The sequence below is a fragment of the Mycteria americana genome, chromosome 9, assembly GCF_035582795.1.
Source record: "Mycteria americana isolate JAX WOST 10 ecotype Jacksonville Zoo and Gardens chromosome 9, USCA_MyAme_1.0, whole genome shotgun sequence".
Classification (NCBI taxonomy): domain Eukaryota; kingdom Metazoa; phylum Chordata; class Aves; order Ciconiiformes; family Ciconiidae; genus Mycteria; species Mycteria americana.
This window is the reverse complement of record NC_134373.1, coordinates 20,708,476-20,732,913: the sequence shown is the minus strand read 5'-3', so window position 1 is coordinate 20,732,913 and position 24,438 is coordinate 20,708,476. Positions and strand designations below refer to the sequence as shown.

The window sequence follows — 24,438 nt, the reverse complement described above, 5'->3', positions numbered from 1 at the left end:
AGAATAGCTAATAACAATTAAATACTTATCAGTAATACTAAAACAAGACACTGAACTTCTAAAGAAATAGTATCAACTCTTCCAACCATTGCTAATCCAAATAAATTTAGAACTCAAACCCAAGAGTCTTTTACTACTTCCTCATTAGTATTGCTTCTTTTTAAAGAGATAAAATGAATAAGACCTTTATTGTTAGCTTATGTTGACTTGTTCAAGATCTCGCCATCTCTTAATACCTCTGGAGAGGCCTATTTTGATTACATTCAAAGGCAACTGGGGATACAGAATCTTAACCTGTATAAGACAAGCTCCCTGTCCTACTTTGTTACCAACAGCTTTATGAATAAAGCTAATGAGACCAGTTGATCTTCACTGGTACTGTATAAGATATTGGTCTTCCTAATAAATTATGATATACCCATGGCTTGCTTTCCTGGGGCTAATGTATAAAAACACCAAACATTCCCTCAACAAAGGAAAGGGATGGGGCTCCTTCAGCTTGACAGCAGCCACATTACAAAAAGGAATGTTAACATGAAGTTCTCCAGGCCTTTGAGGAGTGAGCAGGCAGGATACCACTTAGTTTGTCCATGCCTTCTTCTTTAGGGACACCATTTACACTGAGGAAATCGCTGCTTTTGAAGCCAGTTAAGATCACCTGCTGATGGAACAGAGATGTTGAAAGGACCAAGAATTTCTTGAATTGAAAGTAGGGCAGTAAGTTGTACTAACGCCAACATTTTAAACAGCTTTTTAGCAATCCGGTTGGGCCAAATTTCAAGAATACTGCAAGGAGGAGGAGCACTGTCAGAAATCAAAATCAGAACTGTCATAAGAACACAAAGAAGTTTTGGCTGCCTTGCCTCTCTACACTTGGAGCTCTGAACATTTGCAGACGGCAAGAAAAACCCCAATAGATACTGTTATTCAAAATTATTACAATCTGAAGCACTATCCCCTCCCCACTTGCTACCCACCCTCAGCAATATGCTGCAACTTGGCCTAGGGTACACATTTCTCAGCAAGGCAACACAGAAGGGCAATGGAATAAAAGAAGCTGCTCACCTACAACAAGTATTTCCAGAAAAAGGCCATACACAGATCTCCATCAGTGGAAAAAGCAGCAAAAAGAACAAGAAACCCTTTCTCAGAGAAAGCAGTAGTGTTGAACCAATCCTCACCAAAAAAAAAAAAAAGAGCTGGAAAAAATTCTCTCCCCAGAGCAGGTCAGAAATTTGAGGAGGGAAAGAGGGGAAACAAAGTACCAGAAATAACTTTCTGGTAATAGAAAGTCAGCCACAAACCATTGTAAGTGCCAAATCTGTACTCAAATAAGACAAGTTCTAACCACTGAAAATGTTCTCGTAGTTGTTTGGGAGCTTGTTTCATACAGTACTCTGCTATATTCAGTTCTACTCTAAGCAGTAATACTGAAGCATTCATTTTATAAGGGCACAGGAGGGATTTGGGGTTAGGGGGTTTTTTGTTTGTTTTGTGTTGGGTTTTTTTTGTTTTGGTTGGTTGTTGGTTTTTTTTTTAATTTGAGCACAGCTTAGAAATGCCTGTCTAGCATAACACAGAGTACATAGAGCCTGAGGCCTAAAACAGATTGCTGCCTTCTGCATTCAGCCTTTTCTTGGTAAAATTTGTAGGTAGAAATAAAATTAAAAAAAAAAAAAAAACAACACTACCAAGTAATAAGATTCTTTGAAAACTTACTTTCTCCTTCAGTTGATTCACTTCAGCTATTGTTACTGCATGTTTTAATTGCAGCTGAAACAAACAAAAAATAATTGTGTGAGCACACACAAAATGACACTTGAAATTTTAAGTATTTGTCCATGATTCCCTTCTTCCTCAAACCATTTTTATAGTAGAATAAAGTCAACTTAATTATTTGTCAGTTACAGGAGAAGTGGTCATGAGCTTTTATTAAAAAAAAAAAGTTTAATTCAAATTAAAACCCAAAAACTACAACGGTATTCTATTTGCTACAAAAATCAATACATGACTGCCTATAGTTAAAAATCCCACATTGTTGTCTATATATTAAGAAAAGTGAGAAGGTTAAAATAATGTTTCAGTGTGCCAGTAGAATGAAAAGGCAGCAACGCACTTACGATGACAACTGGTACACAGAATCAAGTAAAAATTTAACAGCGCTAAATATTTTTACTTATCAGAACTTACAAATAAACATACTGGCTTTGCTGTAAAATTAAGCCTTGTACTTTACACCACAAATCTTAATAGTATTATCAGAAATGGATAAAGGCTACACCTAAGCCAAACATAAAGATTATTGTTAACAAGTCTTAAGAAAATAGCACACATACGAGCGCAAAAGCACATTTTTTTTGACAACTATTAGTTATTTCTTCTATCTCACTTTCCATCTGTAACCCTGGGGGGATTTTTTTTTTTTTTTTTTTTTTTTACAAGGCATAGTACACGAAACACACGTTAAAACAAATGAATCCATGACTATCCTTTATTTAGATTATGTTAATAACAGCATAGTAATGATTCCAGCTGAGAATTTAATCGTATCCTGTAAGTCTGAGAATTTATCCAAGTAAATATAGCACTGATGAAAAGACGCTGTAAGCCTGCTGCTGTGCTTCCTAACCTAGAAAAACTGTAAATGTTCTCTAGTGATCAATAGCCTGAAATTTCAACTTCCTCAATGACATCATCAGTGTTATCAAGAGAGCAAACTTAAGGAGGTCTGCAAAATACTGATCCTTTACAAAATAAGCTGATGTATGCACAAATGGCATCTGATGAAACAGTTTCTTTGCAGTATATTTTTCTCCTCCTGAGTGAAAATGACAGGGAATTAAATCTACAAAAGATTTTAGCCCAGAGCCCTAAGTGCCAAAGACTGCACCACTTAAATCCTCTACTAGATTCCACAGACCTGAATAAAGCAAATGCTCTGCTTTATAAAAACCTTGGGAAAAGGGAACCCAATTTTCCAACTATGTTAAGTTGGGATTCAGTCTGGAACACCCTATTGGGTTTACAAATTCGTTACTTCCAAAAAAATACACCATAAAAAACCCCCAAAAGGGATCACCTGAAAAAGCCCTCCAAGCCAAAAACATGCCTATCTACAGAATCAAGTGTTTTTACATATGCAGAGATGTCCCAGAAGACCTCATGGACTAGAGCAAGAGATTAGACGTGTTATTTCTTATCTTCCTGAAGAAGATCTAACCACAACACTTGAGACCATTCTGAATGGGCATACTTGTCCTCCCATGCTCCCCCCTGCAGCTAAAGCCATTCTACTATGCAGCAAATAAATGCAAAGTCCAATGGCCCAAAGAAGAACTAAGAGAAGCATCATATCATTCAGACACCACAATAAGGTGTTGGGTGGTGATGTTGGTTCTAATGCCTGTTTCCAAGGACTTTTTTTATTTAATTTAAATCAAAGGACCATTTAATATAAATATGTATAGGGAAGCTGGGACCAAAAAATTACAGAAGACCTACATTTCAAGGAACATTTACCAGAGAGTTTTATTGGCGATGCCGGGAAAACAAACCCAAAACCACAATGAGGGGGACATGAAGGAGATTATATCCAAATCTTACAAGGTTCAGATGCCCCCCCCAGTGCATCACAAAGAATATTTAAGAAACTGCTACCATACCTCTTTAAATTTAAGAAGAGACTGTGCTGAATCCATATCCAGTGATAAACCGATATCTTCACTTTCAGGAAGATCAAAAACTTCTACAGATTTTCCATGTAAATGTGACTCATATGTATCATCATCATCATCATAGTCATCATCCTGACAAAATGGGGAAATCATGATATTCTGTAACACACACACTTTGCATTATGGTAGCAGCAATAACAAAAGCACCACAATCAAGGAATCCAAACAGTTAGTTGCAAAACTTTTCTCAACTAGTTACCATTCCTTTTTAGTTTCTTATACCTATGATAAGTTTTAAAGATGACTTGCAAACACATTCAAAGTTCCACAAAAGAAAGCTAAGTAAGCCATGCACAAAACAAGCCACAGCTGATACCAATAATCCAAAAGATATTTTTAAGTAAGTTGGAAATATAGCAAGTAGTGATAATCATGTGCCTTGATAATAGTAATGTATGAAGTTTGTATTTTCTGTTTTTAACAAGTTGCCTGTTTTATCCTTTTTTTGCTTCAGTTTGATTCAAAAAACATTTATGCCATTTGCAGAAGTTACTGCATGTAGTGGTAATGATGTACTTTTAAAAATATGTATGTATGTATGATGTTTTACCTGCTCTGTATCATCATGAACATAGTGCTGCTCATACAGACATCTCTCTTGCTCTAAGGTCTCACTAATGAGGCGGGCTACTTCACTCTGAGTCCCTGGCTTCTCTCTCCCAATCAGAAACCTACAGAAGAAAAACAAATTACCTTGCAGCAAAAAGCTTAAGATATGCTTACAAAATTAGTTTGCCATACTGTTGCCTTCAACAACGTCTTTGTAAAACTTTCAGATATAGTTTTGTATTCTCCATTAATGAAAAATGACAAAAAGAAAGTACTGTTTCATAGAAAACATACATACCTCACTGTGCCTTTGGTGTTTTTTAATACAGTGGCTGCAAAGAACTGAGTAACTCCCACTAGACTTATGCCATCAACCTCAACAATCTGATCATTTACTTGAATTCTGCAAAATAAATAAATGCTTAGCTATCAGTTCAACAAAAATATTTTGGCTTGACAGTTTTGACATGACAAGTATCACTTAAAACTCACTAGTATTTATAATGAGAAATTCTGAGTCCTGAGAAATTCATTGCTTAAAAACAATCTGCTAGTTCTCAGTTACTATGCAGATCACCAATTAAAATTTACACGTTATTTGCCTTGATATTTTTATACTATTTAAACACTGATTGGTGTCCTGTGGTATCAACATGAGTTTGTGGCACTGTTACACACAAGCACATTCTAAACTTCTCATATATGCTGTAAGCAGACCTATGCTTATTTTGCCAAAATGTCTCATAGTAAATAAAAAAACTGTTTTTTTAAAAATTAACATAAAGCAGGAATGTAATATTTATTCAGCTGCATTCAGCTTTTGTACTTTTATTCACAGTATTTAGCATATCCAATGAAAACAACTGGGCTCAGTTAGAAATTTGTAAAAAGCATAATCAATTAAATGAAAAACTCACCGTCCATCCCTCTGAGCAGCTCCACCATCTGTTATTGTTTTTACAAAAATACCTAGTTTTTCCAGTCCCTGATCAGCACCAACTCCCATTCCAATAATACTGATGCCCAGACCACTGTCACCTAAGTGATTCAAAAATCTAACATTAGCCACATAACACAAGACATAACACACAGCAGTAGTGCGCTGTTTCAAAGCATTCCAAGTCCTTCCACACAAAGAATATGAAAATTCACTTAAAAAAAAAGAGAAGACTAGATTTTCTATCTAGATAGTACTTAAAGCCTTTTTGTTCTGCAGTTATGATTCTGGCAGAGAACAAACAGTTTTGTTCTGCCTGTTAGATTCAAAGGTTCATGGTTATCTGGAGGAGATAGCAAGATTTATGAATTGTATGTATTTTGGTGCAGATCTGTCACTCAGTAATGTAGCCTTCCTAACTTCAATGAAATATGACAATTTGAACTTAGTAGAGACCTGTCCAGTTAAAGTTCACGAAATTCAACAGAACTAGCCACAAATGAAAGCCTGAACACACATTCAAAAAGTCAAGACCTAAATTCAGGGAAAACACAATTTAAAATTGTTTTCTCTTTCGTGCACATGGTATGTCTTGCACTCTTTGAGGTTTGATTTGCACCTTTTTCAATTTCCACAGGAAACACTTCCATTTTTTCCACCCTTTTCTCAAGTTCATACTCAGCTGAGGCTGCCACAGGGTCAACTTCTTCATTACGTCTATCATAGTCTTCATTTGAGTAAGTACTGAAAACCTAAGAAAAAGTAACAGAAAACTTTTTTAGTGCTTTCCCAGCCCCTTCCAAACAAGATTATCATTGAAAGAAAATAAGAAAGGAAATTGAAGTGGTATTTTTAGAGATCTCATTTTCTAAACAACCATCAATTTCATAAATATTGCTGCTGTAAGACAGTTTCCAACTTGCACAGAAGTAACATTCTAGAAGTTTCAAAACAATTCCTTAAACATTTTTTGTGTTGTAAATGCACCAAATAGTTAAAAGAAATCAGTCAAGGAAAACAGTCATCTCCTCTTTGATACAGTGTTACTTTTTTTTTTAGGACTACATTCCCCCAAATCCTTCTTCCTCTCTTCCCTCCCCCCACACCATCTGCCAATTGCAGTGCTTCAAACAGATGTAGTTTTCTGATTTTGCAAGGGAATCACAGTTTCCCAGGAAAAGGAAATGCCTTATTACATACATTGCTATTTTTAGTAATCAGTCCAGCTGAATTTCTGAAAAATAAAAGATAAACAAACAATACGAATTAAGACAGAAATCTAGAAAGGAAGAATGAGCTACACGTAATAGGGTTAATTTTACTTATCATCATGTTCATTAACTGTATTTAAATTCGTAAGTTAAAAAAAAGAAAAAAATAATACACCAACCCCCATTTATCTGAAAAATAAGGTTTATCTGCTTAAGTTTTCGCAGGCACTGAGTGTTTTACTCAACATCACTGCAAGAAAAAACAGTTATGAATTGCAGCTGCAGCAGCCATCTCCCTAATCAAGAATATGCAGTGCTGACACAAAGTTAATTTACACTGGCCTACTAAGTTTTTGCAACTTTTGCATTTTCCCGCTAAGACTACCTAGACAGGTAGCTGCAATCATGTAAATAAGACAGAATTAACTGTAATTAGCTGTAATTAACATTTTCCCAGTGAATTTATATCCGCTAGTATATGGTGTTAGCTCTGCATGGCAGTAGCCTCAGACACAGGAAAACTGTTATTGAAAGAGATTACAAAAAAGCAACTAATATAACTCAGTATTTCCCATGGGGACCTTACTGCTTCACCTCCAGACTACAGCTGGAGGACAGTTTCACAAACTCTTCACCAAATCCTGCAAAACAGCTACTCCAGAAACATGGCATGGCCAGTTCAGAAAGTGAGCAAGATGAGATCCACTTGGCTGAAAGGAAAGGAAGAATCCCACTCTTGGAAGTCTTATGTTTCCCCCAATAAAAGAACCTTCCTGAAAAGTTGTTCTTCCTAAGTCTTGCATAAAGGTAAATAGACTAATAAACTCATTTGGGCTATCACACAGACACCATCGGGCAACAACTGGACACAGAAAGATGACAAGGGTTGCACTTATGGTATCTGTCTTCCATAAACTTTACAGAAAAATCTGCAAAATAGACAAAGAAAACATCTAAAAGGTCTCAAGTATTCTTACTCTAGCTCTATCAGAAAAAGGTGGCCAAGTTCTTAAATTAAACCCCCTCCTCATCCCCCCAAATCAGTAAGTAGGGTATGAAGTAGAAGCTTTAGGGCTTCATGAAGCACTATTCTCCCTTTGGAAAAAAACCCATCTGGTTTGGTTCCTTCCCATTTCAACAGAAAAATCAATCTCTCAAAAAAATATAGTCAAGTTATAATAATAAGATGAATTTTAAACTAATAATAAAAAAAGTTCATGGTAGACAAATGATAACTTTTTAACGAGAATATTTGAGTTCTTGAGAACGAATCCAATACTGGGGCATGAAAAAAATCAAGTTTGCTTATTTATAGAAGTGTATGTATGATCTAGTAATAATACCACTAAAATGTTAAAGATCACTAACCATCAAATGACTGAATGAGCAAAATGGGAGAACGGTAGTAGCCCGTTCTGGAGACACTGACAACTGTATTTGCTTGATTCTTTATAACTCAGTGGTCTAACTCACAAAGAAGACAGTGCAAGTAGTCGCTATCTGCTGAAGAATTACATTAGCAAAGGGATGACCAGCTCCTTACACAACCATTTATAAAGCGCTGGAAATTTGGGGGAAGCAAAGTCGCATCATCTTAACACACCACATTACATACGCTGCAAGTCTTAGGCTGCCAGCACTAAAGTATCTCTGGAATTTCTAAATATTATTAAGTATTTTTCCAACTTGAAAGTAATAGCATTGTACTTGGGAGTCTCATGGAATTTGCCCATTTTGACACAAAATTGATCATAGGGATTGGTCGTCTGCCAGGAATGGATCACAAAATTAAAAATTAATGGTGGGTTAGATTCCAGTGATGTTTATAATTGCTATACATAATATAATAAACAAACATACATATGCAAATGAAGACTACTAATATTTAAGTGCACTAGCTCTTTGAGAAAAAACTATCTTGAAATAAATTCTGACTAATCCACTAAGAGAAAGAATTCATACTTAAAAGTTACAGACGGGAAGTGTGTGAGAACATTTATGGTAATATTCTAAAAACTATAATGCCACAATTAGGACAAGATAAAGCTGTTTCAAAATAGTAACAAAAAACCCACTGACTTCAGAAAAATAATTTTGAGGAAAAACATAAGTTTACAAAGAATAGAGGAAAAGCAAATCCAGTTTTCCTTCTGGTGTTTCCAGAAGCCAAACACTGCAATAACAAAGAGAAAAGCAAGAGCACACTAATAAACCTACAGCCCAAAGAGTCAAGGGCAAAAGGCAGAAATTTTTATTGTGTACATGTGGAATCACATCATCATCTTCATCTTTTACGAGACGGAAACAGTAAAATTGTTGATACTAATATAGAAAACACAAAACTGCTCAGCAAGCCTTTCTTGCCAAGTAGCAAAAGTAATATTAAACACAGTTAAAATGTACATAATAAATAATACAAGCTACAAGTTATACAGTTTAGAAGACTGATGAGAAAGTTAAACACAGTTCATCCCTGCACTGTGTCTGGTGGGGTTTAGTCACCGAATCAAACACATTAGGGACAAAAGAAACCTTAATCTTCCTATTTAAAAGCCATTGCTAGCCATAGATCATAAAATTATTAGTGTACAAGTGATATTTTTGAAAGATATGCTTTAGCAAACACAAGTTATTGTCTCAACATAGTAGAAACTAGATGAATTTTACCGTGGCAACCATGTGAATTTTACAAGCCTTTTACCATAGCTTGTTATATATCCAGAAGGTTAACCTAACATTAATAACTTCTGGATCTACTCAAGCTAATAAATGATGAAAAACCCTGCTATCTGAAAAAGGAATTTCTTTTTACACTCAAGACCTCTTTTCTTCAGAATGAATAAAAATAATTTGAATCCAAAAGTTCTGACAGAGGGCTGAATTTTTAAAGGATTATTTTAATTAAATTCTTAAGATACATATCCGGAAATTTTCAAATATATACTTAGTCCTTGGAGAGCAAATATATTTATTTGGAGACAGACCAAACTGCATTCTCCACACCAGTAAAATGAATTACTTTTTGAATGCAAAACTCAGTTCACCTCCTTCTATGAAGATGCTAATATCAACATCAAGATCAGCACTCAAAAAAATCCCAACGCAGCCTACTGTCTAAAGGATCCTACCATTCAGTCCCTGCTACCATACAGAACTAAAAATCTCCATTATATCATCTTAGTGCTATCACAGAAAACATCATTATCACAAAAAAAAAGTCCTCCAAATTCAAACTCTTAGCAGCACACAAAAAGCTCTACTTAAGAACTATATTAGTTTTAGCAGAATGTTAATTTTGTAAGAGGGTAAACTCTTCAGAAGAGAGACAACTAATTTACCACATTGTTTGCATGAAACTGCTATGGAGTCACAAAACACAGCCCAAAGACCTTCGCTCCCATATTAATTTCTAATAGATAGATTTGTTTGTGCCTGATCAAAAGCAGAACATTACAAAAGTAATTAAACAGTAAGATTAAGAAATCAATAACTGCCCAGAAGGGCTCCCAACTAATTGGAACAGAAGCAATATCAACATCACTTTAAAATTCTCATGTAATACGGCAGTATTCGCTGGAAAGCCTCACACCACCTGCACAGGCAGTTAAAGTAACACTTAACAGCTGAGAGAGGCACTGAAGTGTTCCCCACACCGTGGACAGCACGCCCAGCAATGACTGCACCAGTTGGTTCATGTTTCTTCCGAAACACAGTCCTTCTTGGAACATTTGAGTTTACTGACAATCAATAAAGCCGTACATTCAAAACACAAGTTATGTCCGAGGGAAAATTATCTAATAGTGAACAGTTTCAGCTTTTCAAATTGATCACCTGGCAAAATGTGAAGTGCCCAGGCAAACGTGAATAATCATTTAAAAGAGCAGCACTGAAGTAGGACTGAAGTATAATGTACACTTTACAGTTTACTCTTACAATCTCCCTCTTCAGTTAAAGTAGACATCTCCTTGCGCTACCCACTCTTCCCTGTTTCCAAAAGCTACACAGTTAGTATTTTGTTACCACTATTTGTTACATTTTAAGTGAAAAGTCACTACACCTGATTTAAGTCAATTCATGCCACCAAATCCTTTAATCAGCAAACAGAAATATCTTGCTTACTTTTTTTTTTTTTAAACACTTACACTTTTACTCTTCTTCAAAAAGTATTCAGAACAGTTGGTAACTGTTAAACAGGTTAATATTATAAACCATTACATTCAATGTAGCATCTTCTGTTACCAAACAGGCAGACAGACAGGCTGCGCACACTTATGCACTTGATCCTGTAGCTCTGCATGACTTAAACAAAAGCCCCTGCCAAGCCAGTTTACATAAAGGTGTAAGTACAACCTTACTTCAGATCTACAGTACAGGCAATTTCATATAGATAATTTCATCATAAATAAACCAGTTTTTTACCAGTCTCACTATTCTCTACTTAATTCTCAATAAAACCAGTAAAATTTATTCTCTAGCTCTGTATTTCACTGCAGTAGCAAAGGCTCTAGATCTAGCTAGAGAGCAAGACAGACAACATGGTATCTGTTTCAGTCAGGTTACGCTACCTACTCTAGAAGGAGAAACACTCTTTCACTTTCAGGTATATAATTTTTAAATGCCAGTGAAATAAATAGTGAAGGCAGAGAAAAGCATCCATTCAGATTCGTTGGACTGATTTTATTTCATTTCAAACATTCAGAGCAGAAGTTGAGACACAATCCATGTTCACCCTCCGTGGAAGTGGAGCTCTGTTGTGACCTGGTTGTGCTCCACCACCATCTCAGTTGAGGTGGCATTGCTCTCTGACTGACAAAGAGACTGAAAAGACTCCAAATAAACAGGATATGACCAGAAGAGGCAAAAAATACTCACAATACCACATAAAGGGGGGTATTGTGAGTATTTTTTGGGGTACGCCAAAAAAATCTTGGCTCCTGAAAGACTTCGTATACAAAGACAGTGATTCAATTATGAACATCCATAAGCTTCACAGATATCTTGGTACCACCAATTGAAGCCTGGCAATCCAGAAGAATTTTAGATATGTCTATTTATTTAGTATTCACCAAAACAAAAATCTTGACCTGACCAAATCTAAATAGCAAGCAAATTGGTAAGAGGAACTTCGAAAGAATAACAGTGAACACAAAAATAGTCCACCTGGCTGTTTTCTAAAGGCTATAAGAAGAAACAACAACAAAATAACCTTGCCATACCAGATCAACTTAAGTAATCTGCAGTACTACTGTCACTAGCAATGATCAATACCCCAGGTCTGAAAAGGAGGATCATCTCACTATACCAAGATATATCAGAGGGTGATGGAGGAAAATGATTGAGAAATAAACCTAAAGAATTTGCGTGTTGCCTTTTGGAATAATACTTTACTACTCAATAAAAATATAAGAACCCTGTAAAAAACTCTGCTACACTGCACCTTCATGATCTCAAGATTACAAGACATGTACTCAGATAATAGAGGTGCACTTCTTTTTGCTGATGGCCTTCTGAGTGTTCACCTTCTCTTATGTTAGAATGATATGAAAAGGGATAACTTATTTTTTCCATCTCTCAAAAGGTAAACTACAAACAAGTTTCAGCTGCTGCCTGTTCATTCTTTATCAGTCTAGGTTAAGTATTCTCAGGTGCTAATAACAGCAATCATCATCAAAAAGATGCTGAATCTTTCAGCAGCTTAACTGTTGAGGTAATGAACTTGTCTCCTATAAATTTGCTTATCTTTGCTGACCTTCACCACCTCCTCAGTGTTTCTTCTGACTACATCTCCCATGAAACCTGCAGGTGCCTCCTATTCACCCCCTTTCCTCCCTCCTGTTCCTCACAGCTATTCTCAGAGCAAAACACAGCACAGGCTGGACATGCATGATGATCAGCTAACATTAAGTCAAAAAGAACAAGTAACTTGAACTAAAGCTGCAGCCCTGCCATCAGTGAGGGCACGAATCTGCAACGCTGATACAAGTGCTAGTTTTCCCCAAACCAAGCAGTATTTCAAAAACACCTTTAAAAAAAAAAATTCTCTCCCCCCTGTCAAATCCAGGTGAAACTGCTAGACAGTTAGAAGTGGGAGGGACTGAAAAAGGAGTGAGGACAGACAGCTGTCATCCTCACTGTCACCTCACCTGACATCCATGACCTCAGCATTCTTTTATTTGTCTATAGTTCTATAGCACCACCAAATACATCAAACAGGGCAGCTAGTATGTCACATAACTGCATTCAGGAATAATTCAGTTAGAAATACATTGAGATATTAATGTAAAGAGTCAAGCTGCTCCAGCAGTGAGCCCAGATATAAAAAAAAATTATTTGCTTTTTCTGTTCTGGTTTAGATTTCTGCTCTACATCCCCATACCCTGGCACTGGACTCTCATCCAAAAACTCTTGAAATGCCAAATTAATCTACCATTGTAAAGCTTACATATCAAATATTTCCTAAAAATCGAAACAGAAGACGTATGATAAAAAAAATGCCAAAGAAAGCTTGAGTTGAAAGTGCTTCTTTTCGGAGAGCTGAACAAAGGTCATGGAATCAAAACATAACAAGGACCAGAAAGTCTTAAGAAATACTGGATATGGAACTTTCTGAAACAAGGTAAATCTATACGCAGAATTAAATGCATTTAGGCTTAATAAACGTCTAACTTCTTACTGAAATTTCAATTTTCGTAAAATTGAAAGATTATCTTTCCTCAAAACAAAAAAAACCCCAAATAACAAAATTTTCACACGTGTGTGTGAATATAGGTACCTTCCAGTTAATAGCCATGTTTTTAACATCTCATACTGTTAAGTTAGCCAGCAGGAAATGCCATACTCTCAGATGCAGGCAGAATACAACAGGGTTACTTTTTGTGAAAAGTCACTGAAAAGTACTGTGGAGAGTTTAAGTTTGAGATAAAAACACGAAGAAAAGTTATGATGTTAAGTTACAAATGTTGTAGTGTTGATGCAAGTGATAAACAGTGCTTCAAAACAATTAAAATCTATGAGTTACAACAAACAAATTGTGATTGCAAAAGATCCCAAACAAAGCACAATGGAAATACACTTGAATTATTTGTGTCAAGAAAAAAGGCAGATGACTTCCCACATGTAAGTCAGTTCTGTTTAAATCTACTCTAAAATCAAATCTCTGTTTTCCTAGATCAACCTACTTCCACGTCACATACTTGTTTCTTAATGCCACAGAAGAATTTTACTGAAGTGCTTGACGAATGGCTGCCAAACAATTGACCATTTATGCAGTCATCAGTTCTCCAATTACTGAAGAAACTCCAGGGTTTGGGTATCTTCCACCAGTTAGTGTGTTTTGTATCCCTTTCTGTGTAGGACATCGTAAGTATAGAAGTTACAGTTCAAAAATCAGAGGATGTATGAAGCTAAAGCACTACCCTGCAACATTTTGTTAGAACAGTGTTTAGGAGACTACACATCGACCTAGAAAAACTGTGCATCTCCTAAAAGTGGTAAACATTTACAGATATGCTGTTATACAGGAAATCTAATTCAAATGTGTCTTCATTTACTGCTTCATTAACTTCCACAGTAAGCAATTCTGTACTAAAAAGATTGAAGAGTATGCCAGCCTGAACAAGATTACTGTTTGTGTCCCAGCTATACATAAAACAGCTCTATGCAGATATGCAAGACAAATGGCAATATTATGAAGGACTTTCATATTCTCTCAGAAGCAGCTGATACTTGGCTAGTTAGGACAACATATAAGCTATGAAACTGCTTTCAGTTCCCTTATTTAAGAAATAAGTTCAAACTTCTGCTCAACTGTGACAAATATAAAAGTAAAGCCTTTATGGAGGTTTGGGTTGGGTTTTATTTTGTTTTTTTTTTTTAATTGTGTTCTTGCCTTAATCTTAAAAGAAAGTATGATTCACAAAAAGCTGGGAACAGACACTCCCATGCAACATAAACTGGGTAACACTGCTAATTAAACAGACTTACGGAAGCAAAGAGCAGCTGTACTATCTTTTCAGTTTACCGGAGCTACAGAATTTCTAAGGATCATAAATCATTGCAGAAGTTAGTCACAGTGCTATTAAAGGTTTTGAGGACAAAGTTTGACATAGTCAGAGGTAAAAACATCTCAAGAAGTCAATTTGGAAACAGGCATTTGTTTTCCCAGCAGAAAGTTTCAAAATTACAGATGTCAAACAGCACTCAGTCATTACATTTATGTTAATTAAAGCCTTTCAAGGTAATCACATAATTGAAAGCAAGTTTAATCTCTACATTACAAAAGCAAAGTGAAACATAAAGGGATGACAGCACAGTTACCTGACGTTATTGGCACTGTCTGTAATGCTGATTGTTTATACAGTTTATTCAGAAAACTTTAAGACAAAGACAAATTCAGTTCCCTTGCAAATACCTTGGACAGCTGAGTGTGCTTTACATTCCTTAAAGGCTTCGTATGTGGCAACAAGAGACTAAAAATAGCTCATGTACCCTAACACGAACCCACTCTGTGAAGTTCCACTAATAACTGTACGATACCACTCTCTTCACTACTGTAGGAAAAACAAGCAACAGAGACATAATGTTCCTTAAGGTCTGCAGAGGTCAAACAGCAGCAGGACTTAGAGAGTCAGGTCACCCACAGCAAGTAAGAAATCTTCCCAGCGTCATTTATCACCAGCTTCTACAGAATTGAAACATTTATTTTAAAAAGTCTAATCTACACTTATTTTCACAGGCACAGGGCAACTCAAAAAATGCATAATTATGTTCCATCTTTCATGAAATTATCAGATCAAATTATGTTCTTAAACCCTGCTACAGACGTCAACAATTATGGATCTCTAGCATGGGTCAGATGCAGTGCTAACAGTGTTAGCTGCCTTATACATCCCCTGGGAGCTCCACAGTCTCCTTCTTTTACTCAAAAGCCTTGTCAATTTTACAACCGACTACAAACTTCAGATGATGAAGAGATGATTAATCAAGTTCTCTTTGCTGCTGCAGCATAAATACTGTTTTTTAGGGTGGCTGTGTGTAAGTTATATCCATTACCTACACACATATCCAACTTCCCTTTTGGATATATCAAATACAATGGTCAGAGCTCCATCACTGCAGAACCTTGATGATCTGAGAACGTGCTTTTTCTTGCCCAAACACCTTGTGAATGTTTTGAATTCTCCAACTCTATCAGACATCTGCTAAACAGCAACTGCAAAAGACAGAGATGGTTTCTTCGTAATCACTAGAGAGGTGCAGAAGGAAAACAGCAAGAATGCCAAGGCCAGCCTGGCCTCTCTCCGGAGCGTCTAAGAGGAGGAGAAACACAGACCTTCTCCTCTAGTGGCTATGGATGTCTGGAATGGCACCCACATTTGAGTCAAACTTATTAATCTAAATAAAGCTGAAAAAAGAAGCTACTAGGACACATTTCTCACTATGGCACTGCTCTAAGCTGTAGTGGAGACCAAGAATAACCTTTTGCTACCACTCAGGATTTTTTTTTCCTCTCTTCCAATTTAAGATGCACTAAAATCTATGCATAAAGCCAAACAAGAGAGATTTCCTTCTGTGCGGTGAAAAGGGGATTTTCTAAAAAGTTAGTGAGATATTAAAGGTACATTACTAAAAAAGATTTGGGGAAGTGCAAAAAAAGTTGGAATTCTTCATTTTACAGAGTACAGAAGCTGAAAGCCATATACCAGGGCTCATTCCCGCTAAGTATCATAGACAATATGAAACAAAAGGACAATGGGAAAGAAATCATTGCTTAGGCATGAGGAACAGAGGGGAAAAAGCTATTAAAAATGACATACAGAGAGAGATCCCTATACCCATTATAGGAAAGATATAGTCAAGTTTCACCAAAAAGGGATAAAGGAAAGCAAGTATCACAAGCTTCAATTTTAGGGCCCTAAAAAGAAAGTTCACTGACTATATTGCTATTAAGTACAGTTTATTCTGCCAATCCAAGTGGGGCTTTATGGCAAGAACTAGGTTATTTTTAATGGAAAACTGCTAACAGTTGCTACTAACCATTCATCTCTCATTTGTGTAATTTATAATATGGTACAGGTTGGTGCCTGTGGCTTTCAGAGAAGCAACTGTAATTGAACAGCATTAGTTACCAAAAACTGAGTTTTGTCCACACAAGAGCTTCCATCACAGTTGGCACAGAGATTTCTACTAATGCTTTGAACTAAGTCTGGCATAGACATAACAGAGAAGGCAGGAAAAGTCTGTTACAGCCACTGCTTCAGTAGGATTTCAGCAACAATCAGTAAAACCCTGCCTACAGCAGGAATCCAGCAGTCACTCAACGCACACACATTTACAGTAGACTCTACACGGCACTTTCCTCAGATACTCAGTGCACAAATGTGAGGGAAATGGACAGATGCCCCTCCGGCTCTCTCACATCCCTCAGCAGACTAATTATGCAGTTTCCAATAGTGGCATTCCCCCCCTTCAGTGCTCCAGGTCACCGCTAAAGCGGCATCAACTAGAAGAAAGCCATATAAAGTCAGCCTTTCTATGGAGAGACTATAAAAAAACCACATGCAACAAAACTCGTATTTTGCCACACCCAAAACGTTTTCTGGGGTACAGCACTGGCATGTGTTTAGCAAACTGGGAAATTACAGCTCTCCACTGCAGGAAGTACAGGAGTCAAAAGAATTTTTGCATCCCTCTGATCAGTAAAAGTGAGTCCTGACTCTGTATGAACAAAGTGTAAAAATTGTTTATTAAAGATGATATTTTGCATTCATGTAATGGTAGAAGAAAAGCATGCTTGAGAAAGCCTGGACAGTTTCCCATTCCATCCTGGTCCGCATCTCCCACTTCTCCTCCCAAACTTTAAGAGGGACTACAGTAACTGAAGTCTGCAATGAGACTATGGGTAAACACTGTTTGAGCTGTGGAATAACTTATTTTGTGGGTATTTTTGGTGAGGGAAGATCAGACACCTAAATCTTTTTAATTTGTTAGCGTAACTTATGCTACTCCTCATTATCCAGCGTGCCCTGTAACTTCTACTTCCACAACTACCTAACTCCAAAATGCTCATGTTAACACTCCTACAGCATGTTCACCAAACCAGTATTAACAACAACAATGGTTATTATTAGAGAGAATTCTAAAATCTTAAACAGGAACCAGTCATTTTATATTTTCTCACAGTTAATTCTGAAAACAAGTCTGAAGTTGAATCTGAAGGTTTGCTATTGGGTTTTTTGTTGGTTTGTTTGGTTTTTTTTCTTTAAAACTTTTGCAGAAAAAGTAAAACTGAAAAAATCCCTCCTAATGTAATGCCTTGATTTCAAAAAAATGCAGGCAAGTATTAAAGGTCACATGTTTACATCTATTCCTAAAAGTTTAGTGTTCCTGAAAATGTCCAGTAAGTAAAATCTCACATGTTTCACTATGCTATCTTATGAAGCTGCTGTGATTCAGAAATCACTTGTAACTAATTTATAACTTCTCTCTTGTTCAGAAAATTTATAATTTCTTATTCAGTTTTGAATAAAAGCCATAAGCTTACACGTTTTTAAGGGTTTTTAGAGCTCTGAAAAAAACACCACAAAAATTTATTTCCTGGGTATTTTTGACTCCAAAGCAATAAAAAAAATAAAGAAAATTCAGATGTAGTTACCTTGATAGGAGCTGTTGAGAACTTGACTTTTCGGTCTGGCTCAGGATCTTCCTCTTCAGAAAGTCCAGGAAACTCCTCATATTCACTGTCATACATATACTCCTCCTCCTCTCCCTCCAAAATTTCTTTGCCTTCAGGCCCTTGGTTTTCTGGCTCTATATCCCGGTCATCATCAAAAGCTGCATTCTCTATTCCAAAAGCACTGAAGTTCTCGCTCTGCTTTTCCACCACTTGTTCCTCTTCTTCGGTATCCCCTTCCTGCTCTAGAACATCCTGAACTTGTGTAACTGGACCATCTTTCACAGACATCCCATCTCTTTCTTCTTCCCGATTGGTCTCGCTGCCTTCCGTAAACTCTTCTACCACCTCCAAGGAGTAGTCGCTCCTCTTCCCTTCCTGTACTTGACGTTGGAGCACCTGATCTTCTTGAACAACATGATCTTTCTCCCAAGCTTCTTTTTCATGCCCTGAGGTTTCATTTTGTGCAACCAGCTCTGCGCAAGTCCCCTCCACGGGGGAAACCCGGGAAAGAACACTATCTGATCTCCGCTGGGCCTCCTGACCAGGCATACTGCCCATATCCCACAGGCTTCTCTCAATTACCAGTTGCTCTCTCTTGCCTTTTCCAAGTGTCTCGCTCAGCTCATCTCCGAGGACCACAGGCACTTTGGTGGACGCAGCCTTCTCTGGACATCCTTCAGCAACAGCAGATGAATCCAAACCATGGTGGCCTCTCAAAGGGTCCTGATTTGAAGGACTATCATTTTTGGAAATTTCTTTGGATTCTTCAGTATCACTGTCACCCAGAAAGCTTTCCAACCTCCTAGAAATGGGCCCTGCATTCAGGAAGGACGATTTGGAACCACTATTGGGATGTTGCTGCTTCAACTCCTCATTACCTTGATTTTCAACTTTCTCCAGCGCAACTGGAAGACTTGCTTCGGTATTAAAACTGAAGTGGTCCACCACATTGCTGCAATCAGAAGTTGAACCATGTCTCCTCTTATCCTCACTTCTTTCACATTTGCTGGGGGAATATCTGTCCACTGAGCTCTGTTGTTTTATATTTCTCTCAAATAGCTTCCTGGTCTCTGAAAATTTTTCTGCCAGGGCAACTTTGTCCAAGTCTGCCTCATCGTTGCTACGGATGACCTTGTCGGCAGCAGAAGACACAGACAATGAATCCACAGGACTGCTGCAGGGGCTGGTACTTGTATTAAGAAGATTATTTTTTTGGACAATGAGGAAAGATGGGCTACCTGGAGAAGGTCCGTACTCTGCTGCCGTGGCCCGGCTGATTAATTTGGTCTCAGCAGGTGGACTGCTTTCACAAGAGGGTGTGGAAGAAGAGCCTCCCATTTGCAGAAACATATTTTTGATCTTGTGTACTCTATTGCCATAAGTGGCAGCTCTACCTCGATTGTGTGAGTCATTTCCCCCTCCATTGGAAGAGGTACTCAGCTTCTGATGCAAGCCTGTTTTGTTGGAAGCATTTTCAGGATTGTTTACACCATCAAAAGAGCATTTGATAGCATGGAAATCGGATTTATAGGCATTTCGGTGTGGAGAAGCACTTCTTAAAGTTCTTTCCCCTTTGCCTTCGGTTTTCATCATTGTCAGAGAGAAAGCTCCCTCAACTCCTGAAGAAGAATGGGAAGGACGACTCCCAGGCACAAAGCTTCCACCCTCCAACACCCGGCAGAGCAGATCCCACAGAAGATCCGAAAAGCTGCCTTTCACTCGGCCCGCCTCCCGGCTCGCATTGAAATGGAGCGCAGGGGAGTATACGCGGAGAGAAATAAATCACAGCACGTAGATGGCCACACCGGGTATTATCCCCAGCGCGGGTCGCGGGATCCGGAGAGCCATCTGCAGAGAGACAGAGACTTTTCATTAACTCGGGGCCTCGCCGGCGTGTGACACGAATCCGAAACTCGGGGTGGGAATCGCGCCCGAGACCTCCCCGCGGGATAAAGCCCATTGTGTCCGCCGGGACGCGCGGACCCAGCTGCTCTCAGCCGCCCTCCCGCCGGGCACCGACCTGCCGGCTCCGGCGGAGGATGCGGCGGCGGCAGCGGGCGGCCCCCCCGCCGCTCCGGGCTGCCCGCCCCTCCCGCCAACGGCCGTCCCGGGCCGGGCCGGGCCGAGCGGCGGGGGAGGGGGCAGCGCCCGGCCCTTCCTGCCGCCCGGGAAGGCTGGGCCCGAGCCGGACGCCGCCGCACGTACCGCGGCTCGGCGGGGCGGAGGGGCCCGGGCGTCCCCGCGCTGCCCGGAAGGGGGGAAGCCGCAAGTTTCGGCCCCAAGTCGGGGCTTCCCCGTGGCGGCGCCTCTGCGCCGCGGGGCCTGCGGGGCGCGCAGCGGAGCGGCCCCGGCACCTCGCCCCAAACTTTCCGAGCCAGCCTACCTGGGGGCGGGGGTCCCGCCGGCTCCTTCCCCTCAGCGCTCCCGGCCGCCCAGCGGCCGCGCACACCACGCCATCATTACCCGCCGCCGGCAGCCGCCCTCCTTCCTTCCTTCCTCCCACCGCCCCCCGACCCGCCGCCGCCCCGCGCTCCTCACTCCACCTTCCTCCCGCCCCCGCGGCGGCGCTCCAAACCGCCGCCCGCCCGCCCCGCTCGCTGCCTCTCACGCTGCGCGGCGCCCTCCTCCGCGCTGTGTCTCGGGCCCGCCCGCGCGCGCTCCCTCGCTCGCACACAAAGAGAGGGAGCGGCGGGCGCGCCCTTGTTCCTCTCAGCGTGAGGGAAGAGAGGGGCTGGGGGGCGGCGGCGGGCGCGCCCGGCCTGAGGGAAGCGCCTCCCGCGCCGGGATATACCACGCCGTAGCGGGATACGGGTTTCGGGTGATACCATGTCGGGGAGGCGGGCGGGCACAGGGCCGCCCGCCGCTGCCCGGTCCCCCCTGTCGGCCGTGAGCGCGGGGCGGCGCGGCGCAGGGCCCGCGGGTGCGGGTCGCTCACCGGCCCCGCTGCCGGGGGAACCGCCGCGGCTGCGACTGGGGACAGCGGTGAGCGCTGAGGGAGGGCCACGGCTCCCTGAAGAAACGCGAACGCCGAGCTGCCGGCGTTGGGGAGCTGCGCGCTATTTTCAAAGCCCAGGCGGCCGCGGCGGCGGGGGTAGCGGCATCCCCGGCTTCACCGCAGAGCAGCGTAGTTCCCGGGTGGAGGGAAAGTCGCGGCAGCTGCCCCGAGCGAGGCTCTGACAGCCGGCAGTAACAGCAATGCCAAACATTCCTTCCCCCCTCCCCCCCTTCCTTTTAAAAATTATTTTAACCCCTCCCGAACAGGTGAGTATCAAACCCAAGCAAAGGCGCACGGCCGAGGCAGCTCCCGGGCAGGCGGGGCTGCGGCTGCGGCTGCCCGCGCACACCTGCTGCCCGTTTCCTCTGCGCGGAGGCGCGCAGCGCGGCTTCCTACGCGGCCGGCAAGTTGGCGGGCGCTTTGCCGCGTGTGCGCAGGGCGCTGGGCGAGCCTGCCCCCTCCCTCGCACGCTCCCCGCGCTGGAAGTCACTGCAGCTCCCCAGGACCGAGGAAATGATGCCCGTCATCGGTAGCCTTAGGCAGTAATAACCGCAGTTTTGCAAGCAGTGTTGCGTATATCCAGTTCTCTCGTTTGTTAGTCAAATAAAAGCGCTGGCTTCAACGTATCCATCAGTTAAAGACAGAATTTGGATGACTGTCCAGTTTCTAGCTAGCTACCTCCACAGAGCGTATACAACAATCACACAAAATAATTAGGAGGGCACTAAAGAGCACTGGTAGTTACCAGTTATTTGGTAACTGTTACCAAATTGTGTAACGATTATTTAGAAGTCTAAATACTTAACTCTTTGGAGAGGATTGTTTCACTGGTTTGTTACTCAAATCAGTGGTGAAATTTATACATTCTCCCAGACATCCCAATTGACTTTGGCTTAACTGGGAATCACAGTGCCCAGAGTATTTCACAGCTTGATTCAAAATCTATGACACAGTTTCAAATTAGCCTTAATCATGATTTTGCAATAAAAATAAATTATTATTATTGATACATTTGTCTAATGCTTCATTTTTTCTAATACAATGCAGGAGCAAAATTGTTGAGACTTTCTTCTGTGTTTTCAAACATTGCAGGGACAATGGCGTTTCACCAAGACCTGCCACTAGCACTCTTAGATACACTTGGAAACACCATTTTGAATAAAATTTTAATACAGGTAGTTTCACTGTAAGAGCAACAAATGTTTCTTATTTTGAGGATACGTAGGTCTTATCTCGAACAAGGAGTGGTGATCTTTCTCCCACATCCTCCTGAGATAGTCCTTTGAACAGTGTTTGTAGGTTGGGTTGAAATTGCAGGACTTAACCACCATCTTTCAATAAACAGGGCAGCAAAAGAATACAAAGCAAATGTTTCTTTCACAAACCGAAGGTAAATACAGGGGTGCTCAGCAGTTTGAACACTGTGAGCAGAGAACGTTCTGCATGCTGCTCGGGGAGCCCAGCAGTACGCAGGAGACTGTTCAAAGAAAACAAAGGCAGAGCTCAGGAGCAACGTAATAACGAAGCCCAAAGCAGCTCTAAAGCATGGCCAGGAAGGTCAGAGGCCTTTGTACTGGGTGCTGGCTAAAAGACGCTGGAGCAGGAAGATACTCTTGTGTTTTGAATTCTCCCATGCTTGAGAAAGCAGGAACTGTAATTACAGATCCTGAAAATAGATTTAATTGCATCAAAGGACTCTCATGTCCTTACAATTTCCTAACTAGGAAAACATATAGGTTATTTTGGCTAGCCGTGCTGCTTAGGAAGGACAGTATTTATCAGGGTCGATTGGTTTCTAGAGGGGAAAGACTCTGAATTGTGTTCTAGGTGAACTGATGTGAAAGAAATAATAGAATTGTTTACAGAAATAATTATTAAAAAGATCAGAAGAATTCAAGATAAAGACCTGTGGAATTTGAGCAAGAAGTCTGGGAAGCTGACGTAGTTTATGATTTCATCATAGTGAATAACTGCAATAAAACCCGGGAAGAGTATCTTACACATTCAGTCTGCGGTGGTTTCCTTGAAAGGTGGTGAAACAATGGTGAGTAAGCAAATGGTTTGCACTGAGCAAGAAGCATCTACGTTTTGTCATCTAAGCTTATTAAAAAAATACGAGTTTCAAGGGGGACCTTGGTAGCTCAAAATCTTCTTGGGGAAAAAGGGAATCAGTATTGCAGTATATGAACTCATGAATCTAATGAAGACAGACGGAGAGGAAAGTGTTTCCAAGAAAAAAAAAAAAGGAGGGCACTTTTGCAAACCCAGTTGTTCAAACTGCCACTGAGGTACAGTTTATTTCAGTATTCACTCTGATTACAGAGGCATATATGCGCAAAAGGAACCCATTCCAGTGGTCATCAGAGAGTGATTAAGCATCTTCTGACTGGAACAATGTTCCTGTGACTACTCTTGTCTTGGCTTAACTGTTTCAAAATCCCTCTCCTATTGCACACACATGCCTGTGCTTATGGTTTGGTGGCAATGTTGACAGAGGAACAACAGACATTCCCTATGAGTACATCAAAAGAGTGTCTAAAACAGAACCGAGCAAGGAAAAAGACTCTCAGGAGGTCTGGATGAGAGTGATATTCTGTTATTGTTGTGAAATTATCCCGCAAGAAAGATCCAATAAATACGTAAATAGATGAGCTTAGATAAACTGTCATTTCTTAAATGTTCATAATCTTTCAACTTGTAAGGACTACCATCCTTCATCCTTTTAGACTTCAGTTGAACGATTACTGTAGCTAAAATGGGGCATGTATTTAACGGTCTGTGTTAATATTTATTGATACTGGTGGATTCAGTTGCTGCTGTTCCTTCAAGATGAGTGTAAGAAACCATTAAGTACACGTTCTACGCCAAACAAGTTTGAAACTGGTATCATCACCCCCTTAACATACTTTAATCAACTCGCAAAAATTTTGGTCTTAAGTCTTTTTAGAAACTAAAAAACTTGAGCAAGCGATGTTTTGGCTGGGGGCTGGATGGTAAAGCTCCCTCTGTCTCCATTGCTGCTTTACTGATCCCTACAACTGACCGGGCAGAACACGGCCGAGAAGGCGTAGGTGCCCCCCAGGGCAAGGAGAGCTCAGCAGCCAGTGGAACAGTCCGACATTGTTAAAGCCGGTGATCAGCTGAGCTGAAGAAGCCTGCGCGAGACAAAACCATGTCTCCAACATTCATTGCAAAACTTCTACTCTTTAGAAGTTATCTGCTCTGTCCACATTTTAGTTTTATCATGTGATGTGAAATGCAGTCTCACCAAATTTGTATTTAATCTGTTTAACATGAGTTACATCAGCAGTTTTAAGCAGAACAAGCCAGTGGGGTTT

At 40.3% G+C, this 24,438-nt stretch overlaps 1 protein-coding gene across 9 annotated transcripts in view; it reads right to left on the bottom strand.

Moving 5' to 3' along the window:
- LOC142414428 (neurabin-1-like) overlaps positions 1-20,670 on the bottom strand; it is a 43,241-nt gene extending 22,571 nt beyond the window's left edge. For 3 of the 9 annotated variants that reach the window (XM_075511641.1, XM_075511648.1, XM_075511645.1), the window contains exons 1-8: positions 20,489-20,631; positions 18,085-19,953; positions 5,840-5,972; positions 5,201-5,321; positions 4,582-4,686; positions 4,285-4,405; positions 3,663-3,833; positions 1,720-1,773 (exon numbers count right to left, since the gene is read on the bottom strand). In XM_075511641.1, the coding sequence (XP_075367756.1) occupies positions 1,720-1,773; positions 3,663-3,833; positions 4,285-4,405; positions 4,582-4,686; positions 5,201-5,321; positions 5,840-5,972; positions 18,085-19,698 (2,319 nt within the window). In that variant the 5' untranslated portion in view covers positions 19,699-19,953; positions 20,489-20,631. The other 6 variants (XM_075511646.1, XM_075511647.1, XM_075511649.1 and 3 more) reach the window with 4 other exon arrangements.
- Between the last annotated feature and the right edge of the window lie 3,768 nt (positions 20,671-24,438).